This window comes from Rhamphochromis longiceps, linkage group LG7 (assembly GCF_057381845.1).
Source record: "Rhamphochromis longiceps isolate RC_006_pf linkage group LG7, R_longiceps_female_GT1.1, whole genome shotgun sequence".
Classification (NCBI taxonomy): domain Eukaryota; kingdom Metazoa; phylum Chordata; class Actinopteri; order Cichliformes; family Cichlidae; genus Rhamphochromis; species Rhamphochromis longiceps.
Genome location: NC_140563.1, coordinates 13,483,090 through 13,498,099, shown reverse-complemented (window position 1 = coordinate 13,498,099; position 15,010 = coordinate 13,483,090). Strand labels below are relative to the sequence as shown.

Genomic DNA, 15,010 nt, shown 5'->3' with positions numbered 1-15,010 from the left:
CATTTGTTGTACACAAAAAACTGTATAGCTCACTATGACAAACATACCATTTGCCACATCTTGACACATGTAATGGTGCATTTATTTTTAAAATCCCAAACAAAACAAAACAGTATAACAAGAATAAAATTTGATGAGCAGACAAAATAAATAAACGAGTAACAATTACAAGAAAAAATATATTAATGTGTTAAAGACCTGGCACACGGAGGGAGCATTTTATTGTGACAAAACGAATCACCTCATGCTTATTTTGCTTTAAGATTGTACTTCTCATTTACACAGGCTTTTTAATCAGTCTAAACATTCTGATATAATTTCCAGTTCATCCATCACCTCCACACATTACAGCTTTCACCAGACAAACACGCTTTAACCAGGGATTAACAGCTCCACATGGTCATTACTACTGCAGGAAGATGGAACTGACTACGTCTGTAAAATACACAAAGCAATAACTCATCTCAAATTATACAAAAGAATGGCATAAAGAAAGGCTAAGGGAAACCTGATGAGGATAACATGTTAACTTTCCAGCAGTCCTGTGGTTAACTGTACAGCCTACAGGCCAACTAAGAAGCTATCAGGAGTGCTGGGGAGTTAGTCTTGTGATCCGACTGCCGGACAGAGGGTTAGGGGTCAGCCCACGAGTGGCTGGAAACACAAAAGGCTTTTTTTCCTCAACATTTTTCACAATGAAGGAGCTGTGTTTGAATGAAGCTAAGCACCCTTTTATTATGAAATGCATAAAGCAACTGTAAGTACAGGGTTGTTGGAATTGTGGTATAGCCCATCCCTCTAGGGCCATCCTATCATCAGAGATGTCTGTCAAATCCTATCCCCCTATTGTTTGAACTGTGGTTGGGCTTTCCACCATGCCAGGACAGCCCTAGGGAATGGGTGCCATGATCTGACTTGACCTGAGATTTTCACCAGTTCAGCTCTTGGCTCTTGCCCGGTAGACTCTGTGTGAAGCTCTCCTTAGGAAACACACCACATCATGTCAGATAAATAAAGTGGAATTAAAGAGGACAGCTGTTCCTCTTGCATGCAGTTTAAAACATCCAGCATGAAGGCCTACCATCTTCTGCCTGCCACAACACAGCAAAAGGACTCCAGATTGTGGCTTGAGAGAAAAAAGTACTTCCCAAAACCCTAGAGCCACACGCAAACTTTATCATGTGATGTGATTAAACCTTGCATGCCTTTATAAATCTCCAAAGTGACCCATGGGGCAAAAAATAAATAAAGCGAGTGATGCAAAGGGACAAAAGTCTTAAGGATGTTGAAGTTTCTGAGCTCCTTTGAAGTGTGATTCAGAACAAGGAGTTATACTCTTGAGCCATACTCGTCCTTGTCTCCAGTATTGTATCCAACATGCATGCCTTTGTCTCGTCCAGCAGCAACTCTAAAAAAAAACAAAACAACAGGTGATACTGTGCTTTAAAGAAACACAGTTATAGTTACCAGTGAGGTGTAAGAAATGATGGGGGGAGCATTTAGACAAAGATGTAACGTTAAACACCTTTCAATCCCTTCCAGGATGTAATTTGGAATGAGACTGTGACATAGCCTTTCATCTCCAAAAGTATGCATTTATGTGTTTTGGAAGGCATTGTCAGCACTGCTGAGCCTCACAACAATAAGGTCTTCGGTTTGAACATCCTGGATAGTTGCAGGCTGTGTGGCGTTTGCATGCTCTTCCTGTGTGTGGATAGATTTTCCCAAGATACTGCACCTTAGATTAATTGGTGATTTGAGGTACAGAAAGTGATTAAAAACACAAAGAATAAAGTGCTGTATGAACATATTTAAGTTTCACTTTAACTGCTTGAGTGGTCAGCAAGAAAAGTGCTGTAGATACGTTGGTCCATTTCTCCCCTCTGGTTAATACTAACCTATCCTTACATATTTAAACTAACATTGTTTTCCATATCTAAAAGTATGAATGCAGTAGTATACTCACATATCACTCCTCACCAGTGTGGAAGTTATCAGAATTTAAAAACAGCTATAACATTACTTCCTCTAGACATAAAATTCTACATGCTTGTTTTTCTAGGTCAATTATTTTCATATATTTGTAACTATGTATCACAAGAATTACATAATAAGTTACAAAGTAACCCCATAAACATTGTCTAGTGTCCTACTAGTTGTTTATAGAAAACCATAACTGCACAAAAATGGGTTTATGATTCATGTGTTGTCACACTGCCAAGGAGTGACTAAGAGTGGCACAAGTGAATGCACACTCGTTTCCCACCTATAAAATCCATTTAACGAGGGCACAACCACTATCAACTCCTGGACTTTTAAACTCTATATTTGATTGTCAGTTAAAGCAATCTGTCTCAATGTGTCAAATTTACATAGTCTTGTGTACTTTGTATTCCAGGCTCCATATCCAGTCATATAAAAAGCCAGTCAAATTCTTGTTGTACTTAGATATTTAGACTTCCTTAAAAAGTGTGGGGCAAACCAGGTTTGAGCGCCTTGACAACATTGTTCAAGGAATGGAAATAATCAAGCAGAGCAGATGTGGTTTAGTTAAAAAACAAAATGCATACAATAAGTTATTGTTCAGCAAGGGATGTTTTCTGTGATTTTGCCCTTTACCTACCTTTTTTGCCTTAATATGCAGCACATCAAGGTGACAATGAAAACAAGTCCCAGTGTACAGCTCACCAGTATGGGAACCAGTAAACCTGCAGAGCAGCATAAATATATATTTTGTCATAAGTGGCGATTATTGTTAAATAACAATTTCTAATGGGGTATGTTTATATTTCAGAGGCCTAAATATAAACTTGAATTTTCATGTGACATATCATAAATGAACAGAAATCAATACTTAGTAAGTCTTAATAATAAGGCTTTACTTTTAGACTTAGATGTGTTTAGTGATCTAAGAAATACTTAAATAATTAATAAATTATTATTATAAACCTTCATGTTATGTATTGTGGCTTAACATGATTATACATGTCTGTTTAAAAATTGTTTACTGAGCCTAAAGCAACGTACCAGTGTTTATCCAAGAGAGGTCGTCTGAGTAACAGAGAGAGAGAGAGAGAGAGAGAGAAATAGTGAAAATGCATTTTAACAGATTTTAACTCAGATAAGGAAAATAGTGAAAGGACGACCCATGACTGATAATAGAGGGAAAATAATTACATTTCAGTAATTTTCATAGGAGAAACAGACACTCATATGACACAAACATTGGAATTTTTGTTCCTCTCAAATTTCTCCCGCAGCCCATTGACCCATTTGAAAAAATGTATATAATGTATGAATGAATTATCTGTGAATGATGGTGAGACAGGTGTAATGGTGAAGATGCAAGGAATAGAGAAGGTGGATGAATATAAATACCTGTGGTCAGCCAGACAAAAAGCAATGGGTGATCTACAAAAGAGGTGGAGAACAGAGTGCAGGCAGCGTGGTGGAGTGGGTGGAGACAAGTGTCTGAGATGATTTGTGACACAAGGATGCAAGATTGAGAGGGAAGCTTTACAAAAATAGTATTGAGATCTGCCATGATGTATTGTATGGAAACAGTGGTATCCTTAAAAAGACAGAGGGCAGAGCTGGACGTGGCTGAGTTGAAGATGGTAAAATTCACTAGGAGTGACCAGGATGGGTAGGATTACAAATAATTCCATCAGAGGGACAGCTCAGGTTGAGTGGTTTGGAGACAAAGTCAGAGAGAGACAGCTGAGATGGCTTGGACATGTGTAGAGGAGGGATAGTGGATATATTTGACAATGGATGCTGAAGATGCCAGACAGGAGGAAAGGAGAACGACCATAGAGAATATTCATGGATGTGGTGGAGGAGGACATATAGAGGGTGTGTAGTGGTTCCCTTTTGGGACCAGATGAAGGAAAAAGAAGAAATCATCTGTGCTGTGACGTGGATCAAGTCAGAATTTTAAATACACAAGCGCAGTCTAAAACTTTATCTTAACTATAGTTAACCCTCAACATTTTTAATTTGACTACTTCTTTAATCCTCCTCTATATAGTTAAGGTGCAGAATCTACAAAGTACACACTTCTTTTTCGTGGCATGCAAAATAAACATAATGTAGTCTAATAACTTGCTGTCATTTCTCCTATTTAAGCATTAAATTCTGTTCATAGATGTGCAACTGAAAACCTTTAATGCTTTATTATTTTATATAAATATAGAAGCGAAATGTAAAAAGCTTCCGTTACCCTGCAAAGATCTAAAAATCATGTTAGCTCAAAATAAATTATTTTGGTTTAGCCACATTTCTACATTGTGTATGACAATAATTACTAGCATGGCTCCAGAATTACCATACTATAGGACTGAGCTTGGCATCCAGTAAAACACTTTAAATGGTCCTTGGCATCTCCCACTCGTACAAGTTGACACGTAAAGATTTTCACACAGGAAACTTGTCATTTTTTATAGTTTATTGAAAAGCATTGCTTAGCCAGGCAAATGTGGGCAAAGATACCAAAAGTACTAACAAATTAAAAATATATATATATATTTTTTTTTTTTCAGAGCAAAAATATACACACTGAGATAGTCCTATCATTATACTGAGGACAGTCACTGCTGGGCACTGGTTTTGCATCCGATTGATTTTGTGCAAAAAACAAACAAACAAAATCTGTGACAAAGAAAAACTGTTAACGTTTCTGAAAACTACAAATATGTGCACACACAGGAAAGTAAAATTGTAATATCACGTACATAAAGCATAAACTGGTTAAAAGAATGCAGGGCGTGGCTTGGAAATTTGGCTGTCAGTGTGGGACACACAACTGATGTCTGCTACAGAAAGTCACACTGAGTTTCAACAATGCCAGGCATCTCTCTAGTCTTCCCACTCCATAGGCAAAAGCCAAGGATGTGGATAACCCTGGCTTTGTGGTTTCCTGGAAACTGTAGCAGTGGAATGACCATTATATTGTGTCATTGGCACGTCTTTCTCCAATGCTGTGGAAGTCTTTCTTTGATTCATCATGGCTTTAGTCAGGGAATGATTTAACTCAGTAGCCTCGTCTGTTGGCCGTCCCTGGAGAATATACCTGATGGTAGGGAGAGCTAAGTCTGATCTGCACTCTAGGTAGCTTTTTAGGTTAAGCTCAGGGAAAACTGCATCTCTAAGAGCCTGAACCATCTGATTCTCAGCATGGGACTGTTTGAGCTGGTGGGAAACTCTCTGCTCCAGTGAGACGTAGCTCAGTGTGTTTTCTGCTAGCCTGAGTTTTCCCACATGGCGGTTGGCCTGGCTTTTCTTCCCAAGGGATGGATTCAGCGTTTGTTGTTTGGATTTGGCCAGTCTCTCATTCTGCTGGGTTTTGAGGTCTTTCTTCTTGCCAGCATGGTGTTTCTCTGAGCCACTTGGTAGGAGCTTGTACAGGTCTTCATCAGCCAGGTCTCCTAAGTCGCCAACCAGTAGCTGCTGTATGATTTGCTTTCTTGTTAACGGAGATGTAACTGTAAGAGTACCATGCAGTCTTCTGCCTGCATCAGACACAGAGCCAATGTTGTTAAACATCCCCGCAAGCTGGATGCTCATTTGAACGATGATGGATCTTCAAGCCCACCATGCAACAGCGCTGCTCATAGCGATACAGTAAAAGCTCAAGCTGCTGTCTGCTAGCTAGCGCTTCTGAGAAGCTCATAGCATGGGATTTCACACTGCCATGTCACAGCACGTCTCATTAGGAAAGCATAGCTCTGCGTGGAAAGCTTTGAGGAAACCATGCACATTCATACCACACAATATGGACCTAAATACCATACATTGCGGTACACCAGGCAACCACATAAAAGTCAGGCTTTAGGGACAAATTTAAGGGCTGCAGATGTTTTCAGCATGTCAGAGGAGTGGTTAAATCAACATGTCTTAAAAGATGGCGTACTTCCAGACAAGCTCATCAAGCTCAATCAAATTTAAAAATGATCAGCATCAAATCTAAGCCACAAGCAGGTTACACCATACAAGCCAAAGCCAGCATGACAGCTGTAATCTCTGCAGCAGAATAAAAGCCCTCAATTCATTCAAATGTGTCTTTCAGCCTTTTTTTAAAGCAGCACAGCAGCCATGTCGCTTATGTGACCTTTTCACCCATGCTCAGGTAATAAAGCAAGCCATGTTTGTAGACCATACTTACGTTCTTTGAAAGATGCCAAGACGAGCCGATTGTCAACAGGTTGCGTTTTCCTGTAGTTGTTACTCAGCGACATAGAGGCTGAGTCCTGGGCATTCGAGGAGTAGAGCGTTGCTGCTAGGGTCAGAAACTAAATAAAGCACAGCAAAACAAAAGCAAGTTTAGCACAAAGGCTTTTCCACACCAATAAAGTTTAAAAGACGCCACACTGACACATCTTAAAAAATTTTTTGCAACTGCTTTCTTATTCTAATATTAAACCTGGTTAAAAGTCACTTCAGCTGCTGAAGCACCTGTTGGCGAGAAACTGTTATAGGATTCCTGAACACCGTCCACAGGACACTCGGATAGCACGGAGGAGTCGTCAGTGAGCCGTCGTAGCGATAATACTCATCCAAACGCGTAGGCAGCAAAGCTCTGATGTTGAAAGCAGGCACCTTCACTTTCTGATCTGACAGTCGGAATGACAAAACAGAAATCAGCTGTTGGGTGACATTAATGTAAAATCCATGACTGTCATATGAATGATTCACACCTCAAACTTAGATAAAGAATCACAAACACAGCTTATGTTTTGCATAGGCTTATGTTTACTCCACATTAGTACTTAGAAAAAACTAGTACTCAGGTCTTACCTCTGTATATAATACGATCTATGAACTTCAGAATGTGGTCAAAAGCTGGATTGAACATCCCAACCTTTATAGAAACACAAATAATGAAATAGTTAGGTCTACTTTACAGAAGAAAACAAAATTACAGAACATTATCCACAAGGTCTCACCTCAACCAGCACACCCAGCACAGCCAGGCCATCAGATTTGTCCACGGCGGTGGAAATATTGGGATACTTATCTGAATTGTAATGCACTACATGCAACTGTGAACAAAAAGAACAATATGTCAAGATCCTGTGGAGAAAAACACAAAACAAGAAGGTATTTTATGTAAATCACTCTCATTTTTATAACTCACGCCATCTGTGACATAGTACTAATAGCAGCGATTTGGTGGGGTCATGGAAAAAGTGACACATACACTGCCAGATTGTTATGTACACCACTGCATCACTGCAACAGCCCTGTGATAAACCTTAAAGTACCTTAAGACTACTACCCTGTGTTCAGACTATTACTTAGTTTCGGGCGAGCATGGAGGTTGGTATATCATGTCATTATAACGTCTCTGCTCTCCATGTTATCTCCTTTTTATTTAAATGACAACTGTTATTAGTGTACACTTATAATAGCTGTTCAATGCAGAGAGTAGATGTTAGTTGGATTGAACATAAGTGGAGGTATTCAGAAAGCATTGAATGCAATCTTCTGTGGAAGAAAATACCAAAAGAAAATATTTTACACCAGCTTTCAGAACGTTATTCTATATTCTGTACAACCCAAAGGCTTCTTAGCCCTTCTGACCAAATAGTTTTATTTACAGACTTTGCTCTGTCTTGAGAATTAAGGAAGACCTTTTCACCATTTCAGGAAAATGTTCAATTTCCCATCATGCCATGCCTCCAAAACAACATGTCATCAAGGAACTGTGGTTCTGGAGTCTGGAGAGACTTGAAAAGACGCATGTTTTCGAGATGTCCACACAGAAAATCAGGTCAAACCACAGCACCTTAAATGTGGCTGCACAGCAGCTGGAGCGTGGTCACATAAAATGAACACAGGTTGCAGTCGTTTCAGTCTGCCCACTGTAATCCAAATAATTCCAAATTATATACAACAGTATCCCATTTTCACCTACTTTACTTTAAACTTGACTTTCAAATCGTCTTCTTTACCTGAAGTGCCAAAGTAAATAAATGAAACTATTGTGTGAAACCTGTTTACAGGGCTTCACACGTTAAATAGCACAGACAGCCGCTCATTTAGCGAAGTGGTTTAAAACCACAGTATATAATAGCCTGGTACATACAATCCCCTAAAACCCTTTTGAGTAAGAGACTACATACCATCTAGCAATGAACATTCTGATACCGACCGATGTCTTTTTTCTGACTTTTAGAATATGCAACTAAATGCCAAATATGCTGATTTGATGATTGTAAACCAATGATTTATTTTGGTAAAAGAATCCTCTATGTTCTCTGTAATATTAGCAGTGAGGGTTTAGAGTTAAAGTTTTTATGCATATAATTTCAATTTACACTTGATTGCACATCGAAATAGGCAGCACGTAGAAGCAACACATTCGACAGATGGGTGTGAGCTACATATTTGCAGCAGTCTCAACAAACCACAACAGTGACATGCGAATGCTTTTCATATTTCATATTTAGCAACATCATCTTTGAAGGGTGTCAGTGGCTTCGATTCCCCTGCCAGTCAAATGTCACACGTTTCAGTCACAAAGTATTAATGCTTTGCTTGAAGCCAGAGTTGTCACTTCTAAGTACAGATAAGGGTAAAACTTATTTAAATAAGCAGACACAGATAATCATATCTTTAAATCCTGACAGAAGAAATATTGTGTGATGTTTAATAACCTCACTCCACTCTCTCATTTAAATATTATAACTTCTGTTTCAGTTCTGTTTACTTCAGTTTACTTTGTTAGTCCTCCTCATCCATATTAATTGAAGGTTGCTTTTCTCATTCAATTCAGTTCAATTCAATTTTATTTCTACAGCGCCAAATCACAACAACAGTCACCTCAAGGCGCTTTATATTCTAAGGTAGACTCTACAATAATCCCCACATTGACTATGGAAAGTCAGAGTCAGTGAGTCTCTGTGCTGGAATCATTCTAGGACTAAAGGTAGTCACCTACAAAGAAAAACATACTGTTTATTCATACATGCCAGAGGGATGAGGTGAGGTGAGGTGAGGTGAGGTGAGGTGAGGTGAGGTGAGGCGAGAAGCTACCTCTCAACTGAGAGTGTTGAGCTGGCAGGAAGACCAGTAGCAAAGAAAAGGCAGAAGTGAATCAGTAGCTAAAAGTTGGTAGAGTCAAGGAGAAAGTGAGATAGGCTACTGCTTGGTCATGACTGATGAGAAAGCTGCATCTTAGTCATATCACTTGCAGTTGATATTAAGATGGTACAGCTTATCGCCTAACACCATTCATCCTAACAGGAAATGAATGAGTTGATGAACCAACCAGAACGAATATCTGACATGTACATGTAGAAAGTTGCAAAGATATTGAAATACTTTAGGACAACTACCTTGAATTTGTACTTAAGTGTAGCACTGTAGTGCACTACCATCTCTGAAAAGTGCAGTTTGCATTGTTTACCTCTGCAGCATACTGCTTACTGTTCACCGTATGCTCAGAACCTGCAGGCCGACTGGGGGAGCCCCAGTGGAAATGGAGTTGAGCCGCAGTGTATCGGTTACGTAGGCTGGAGATGGACATCATGGGGGACAATGAAAGCTGCACTGTGAATCAAAGCAAATGAAAGCACACATCAACATAAAGAGTCATGACTGCACCAGTAAACACTGGGGCATCACAAAACATGAGCTTTATCTAAACTGAGGAAGTCAGCATGCCAAATCCCCAACCCCCCACCCTTCCCTATCCCCACTGTCTTGTTCTGTCATAGTGGTGTAGCTGCTTTTAAGACCATTTATAGCCGGGTGACACAAAGTGCATTTCGCATGATCGTCAGTGCATGACGAATGCTTGCACATGAAAACGCTTTGTCAGCCCATTTGGAATACACGTCACACTGATGATGCCGCTCAGTTTGTGGTGTTGAGGCTCACCAGGTATGCACACATAAGCATTTCTGTGTTATTTGCATTCTGTGTGCAGAAAGCAGTTTTGTTATGCAGATATAACAGCAATGTATCCTTGCCAACATTCGGAAGGCATGACATGCATCCTCAGCTATACATGATTGTCACAAAAATTCCTAATGGAGCAGTTTGTACATGATGTTTGAGGGAACATGACAGAAGCGTATCTAACTAGTTTTGCAGCGCACAGTTTATTGCATAGTTTCACTTCACTTCGCTATGTTCTAAATAAATATTGCACATTAAATTTAAGCTGGTTTCCTTCATTAAGATGCGTCAGTCCAAGCAGAGGCGGATCAGATGAGTAGTCTTTGGTCATATTTTCCCAGGCAGTTAAGATAATAAGAGGTTGATTATAGAAAATTGTTGTGGCAAATGAAGAAAAAAGATCTGCCTATCATTTTCCTAAGTTTGGCCCAGAAAATAGGTCTCCACATTTATGTGTGGACATTTTAATGAATGCATAGACAAGCACATCACTTTGATTTGAAAAACTTTTAGATTTCAGGCCAAACAAAGCATGGCATACTTAAATATTTGCTTAGTTTGATACACACTGTCTTACTTGTGATGAGTGTAAGTACACATTACATCTTACATCGTATTGCACGTCTTACATATTCTTTGGATAACACTGTTGATGTATACTCACCAGAGTGTCCATTGTTTCCAAGAGTGAGCTGCTCATTTGGAGACAGGTTGTAGTTCTGAACCTCAATTGGACGTAAAGTGGGATCGAACCTTAGCAGATCTGACTTCAAGTCTATTGGTGACTGTAGCGCTCCACCACAATACGGATAATGCTGGGACCAGTGGTCCTGTCCTTGGGGTCCTGCAACAACATTAACATTATTACATTATGCAATTTTTGAATCTGAATTTACTTATCTGAATCTGAATACCTAGATTTCAATTTTAAAAGTGTGGATTCACCAGAAAACATTAGCATGGACATTTTTCAGAAACTAAACTGTTTAATGTTATCAGGCAAACATCTCACAGTGTGAGGCTAAACAGTGGGTGGCTCCAAAGAGGGCTAGAGTTTGTTTTAGTGTGTAATAAATGTTTTATCTTTGGTCCAAATGACTTATTATTATCTATAAACAAGATGGTGGGAGGAAGCCTACGACTCTGCTCATGCGCTTTTTTTGAAGCAGTGAGAAAAGAGAACCAGCCTGCTGCTTGCAGGCAGCGCCACGCAGTGAGAATGCCGTCTCTCTCCAAATGAGAGGTTTCTATAAAGTGCAAGACACCGAAAATGGCCACATTTACAATTGAGTCATATGGTTTACAAAGCGACCTCAGTTTTTTTTGTCAGGGGGTTAACTCTCAAAAATGTTTCCTCCAAGGCCACGAGGCACAGTGTGCTTTAAAATAATACAGAAATTGGGAAACAATTATTTTTTAAAAATGGACTGAGAAGAAAAACAGGAAGCTGTTGAATGTGCATTTTCATTGCGTGATGTTTTAAGTGTAAGCGTCTATGCACTGAGCTTTTCAAACAACAAGTCAGGCTAATAGTTTGCAATGAATGGACTTCATCAAATTTGAAATGTCACATTTGTGACAAAATGGAAGAAGCTGTGCGTATGCTCTCATCTTGGCAGCACAATTGCTGCTAATTCATTATCTGTTTAGCATTCATCAAAAGATTCACCATTCACCATATGCCAGCTGACCATGGTTAAATATAAAAGATTGCCCCCAACCTCCCTCTCAGACAAATGTGGATTGACTGTATAAGACATGCCAGAAGTCGTCAACCAAAGTAGCAAAATCACTGAATACTTGTTTGATGAAAAGCTCCAAGTTCAATCTAGGCAAACCGTCTCTAACTAAGAAGAAAATTGTTCTTATTTTACTTTTTCTGTTACTCACTATTCATAACATTTGTGTTTTACTTTGATGCTGGGTGCCCTTTAATATAGGATGTTTAGTGGCCCTTGGTGGTCCCTAGGCAGTACTTGGTAGAACATAGATGACTGTGGGTAATTTCTACGTAAAAGAAATCTTAAAATAGAAGATTTTAACAAACTTTTCTAAGCAATCCTCTAAACATCACACTGGTAGCAGAGCAGGGCGAGAGGAATACAACAGACATTGTTAATCTCATTTATTTTATTCTCGTGCAAAGACTCATTGTATGTCCTTTGCCAGAGGGTGGAGTGTTGAGGTGGAGATAATTTATATGACTCAGCTGTAGCACCACCACCAACAGAAAGTGCTACCAGTAGACAGACTGCTGACTACTATAATGTGGAATTTAGTATTTAATCTATGTTATTCTATGTTATCTATTTTTGTATATTTATATATTGTGCATATTTCAGGATGAAGCACCAAGAAGCACTGTCACAGTGCACCGTACTGACATATAAGGTCAGTCATTATCCTAATTAAGAACAGATACATTCTAATCAAACTATATTAATCATGACTACAAATTACTGACCAGAGAAGTGGGTATTTTCTTATTCAGCCCAAAGGAACCAGAGGTAAAGAATCCCTCCACCGTTTGGGTAACTTTTAAAGGTAATAGAGGACTTGATCAATGATTTTTTTCCCCAAAGATTGCTTAAGATTTTTCCAGAAAACAAAAACAAAAAAAATGTCAAGACAGATTATATACATTTCCATTGCTTCACCTGCAAAGATTTTGCTTTAGCATTCAGACATTTTTTTTGCTGTAAAATAACGACGAGAGGTTTTAGTAAGAGTAGTTTATGTAAGAGATAGACATGATTCAAGAAGTCCCTCTCCATGAAGCTTAAGGCACCAGACAAAGGCAGCCAGCCACTTATGAAATGTTATAATTGTAGAGTCCGACTTTGTTCATCACAGACAAAAGTGGTGACTGTGCATGGTGTTTACCACACTGTCATCGCTTTTGTCTTCCTGTTTGACACTGTGACTTAAAACACTGATGAAGAGCCAAAAAGAAAATGCTTTATGTCAGTTCTTACTGGATAGGCAAAGCCAAAAAAAACAAAACCCCCCATCAACAACAACTTTATTATATCATATAAACTTTTTATATTTTATTTACCATATATATATTACAAATTGTGTGTGAAATATTGTCACACTTACCATCATATGTCCATTTGGCACCTAAACAAGACAGAAAGAAAGCACTTGTAGAACAAGAGTTTACGGTACATACAAATGGTAAAATTTCAAAGCCAACTTTTGATGAATTAAAAACGATCACGAATCAAACTACACACAAAAGAAACACAAAAGAAAAAGTAAAAAAGAAAAACTTCTTGATCTCCGTCACTAAGCATGCAGCTGGATTGAGACACCTGCTTTAAAGCATCATTTTCTACCCACACACACAGAAAATCTTAGCAATGCATGGTAAGATTTCTATGTATTTATTTCTTTACTGTAGGAGCGCTTACCATGCACTGCGCTGAATAAAGTCAGCTGAAGGGAAACGATGACAGTGCGAGTCAGAAAGTGCATCTTGATCGCCTCAGACCTCCCTCGCAGTCTGCTGTCAACCCGGTGCGGAGCAAGAGCTTGAAGCACCGAAGCCCCAGCCTTCAAACCGGCCGGCTTTTTATACTCATGCCGTCAGCTTCTCTGTAGCTTGCGCTGACGTCAGAGCAACAACATAACCAGCCTCCACAGTCATTTGGTCACGGTCCGGATTGTGACAGAAACGACCGCATATAAGTACAGTCAGTCATTTAGGTTACCGAGTCCGATGTACCAGCAGACAAAAGATACAGACCTACACACTCCAAACACACTCCTAACATCTGTATTTGCTAACAGTTTAAAAAAAAAAATACAACTACTAGACTGTAATCCCTAACAGTTGTTCTAGCTCATAACTAATAAGCTCATAACCAAAGATGGGCAGTAACGCGTTACATGTAACCCGTTACTGTAATCTGATTACTTTTTCAGGTAACGAGTAAAGTAAGGGATTACTATTGCAAAAAGGGTAATTAGATTACCGTTACTTTCCCGTAGGAACGCTGCGTTACTGCGTTACTAAAACCGTGATTTTTTTTGCGAGAATGTCTCATGACAGTGACATAAGCCAGTGCAACGTTCGTGACAACAGCTGTGTGCAGATCAACAATGGATCATATATGGAGTGCAGAGAGAGTATGAGCGTGCAGCGTTTAAAGCGTGGAAGTACTGACCTTACTTTGAGTTTGATTCCGTAAAAAGTGACAAAAACATTAGTGTCCGCTGTGCGTGGGAAGAAAACTTCTTTTTACAGCGAAAAAACCCCTAAACTTCCAAACAAGCACCGACGACGTAATGGGAAACTCACAGAGAAACTCGCGGATTCTTCCACTGACTGCGGCACACCTGCACCAGGGTAAACCTCCCCTACCCTACTCCTGCTTTACAGGTGAAAATAGAGCAACAGGACCGCTGAGTCTTTGACTTTATTTATTTTCTGCTGTGTTTTACTTGCATCGATTTGAAAGACTGAGTGTAAACACAAAAAAAAATATTTTATTTTATGAGCTGGAATGTGCAGAAAATAGGTTTAAATATTAAACAAATTTCTTCCAGTCAGAGAATGTTGCAGATAATTACATTTTTGCTTGATGCATAAAGTTAAAAGATTAAAACTAATAAAACAAGTTTTAAAAAGAGACTTTTCCATTTGATTACATTTTGTATGATGGATTATGCAGAAAAAGTAGAATTGGGCTGAAAGATCTATCGCTTTATCACCTATTCAGGTTGTAAATCGTGTTTTTAAAAAGTAACTAAGTAATTAATTACTTTTGAAAATAAGTAATCAGTAAAGTAACGGGATTACTTTTTGGGGGAAGTAATTGGTAATTAGTTACTGATTACTTTTTTCAAGTAACTTGACCAACACTGCTCATAACACTCAAATGTCGTTTTGTAGTTGAGCAAACTATAAAGTATTGAGCTCTGTTGGCTTTTATGCAGCTTTAATTGAATAGGGCTCAATATTTTTTAGCTAATTTTTTTGGAACGCTCAAAAAGTTTAAGAAGCATATATTAGTGACGTTCTGGTGGGTGGAGTCTTGTCGCTCCTTCAGGAAAGCTGAGTCAGCCATCTTGAATTTACCTTGATGCGGGGAAGATTTGG

The 15,010-nt window shown here is 39.0% G+C and overlaps 1 protein-coding gene across 1 annotated transcript; it reads right to left on the bottom strand.

The window, feature by feature from the left end:
- Positions 1-4,533: 4,533 nt before the first annotated feature.
- On the bottom strand, positions 4,534-13,454 carry ca12 (carbonic anhydrase 12). The gene is made up of 9 exons (XM_085412261.1): positions 13,320-13,454; positions 13,006-13,026; positions 10,568-10,747; positions 9,410-9,552; positions 6,945-7,040; positions 6,796-6,859; positions 6,454-6,611; positions 6,164-6,290; positions 4,534-5,510 (listed from the first exon to the last, which is right to left on the bottom strand). The coding sequence occupies exons 1-9, from the start codon at positions 13,381-13,383 to the stop codon at positions 4,858-4,860; spliced, it is 1,506 nt and encodes a 501-aa protein (XP_085268387.1). The 5' UTR covers positions 13,384-13,454; the 3' UTR covers positions 4,534-4,857.
- Between the last annotated feature and the right edge of the window lie 1,556 nt (positions 13,455-15,010).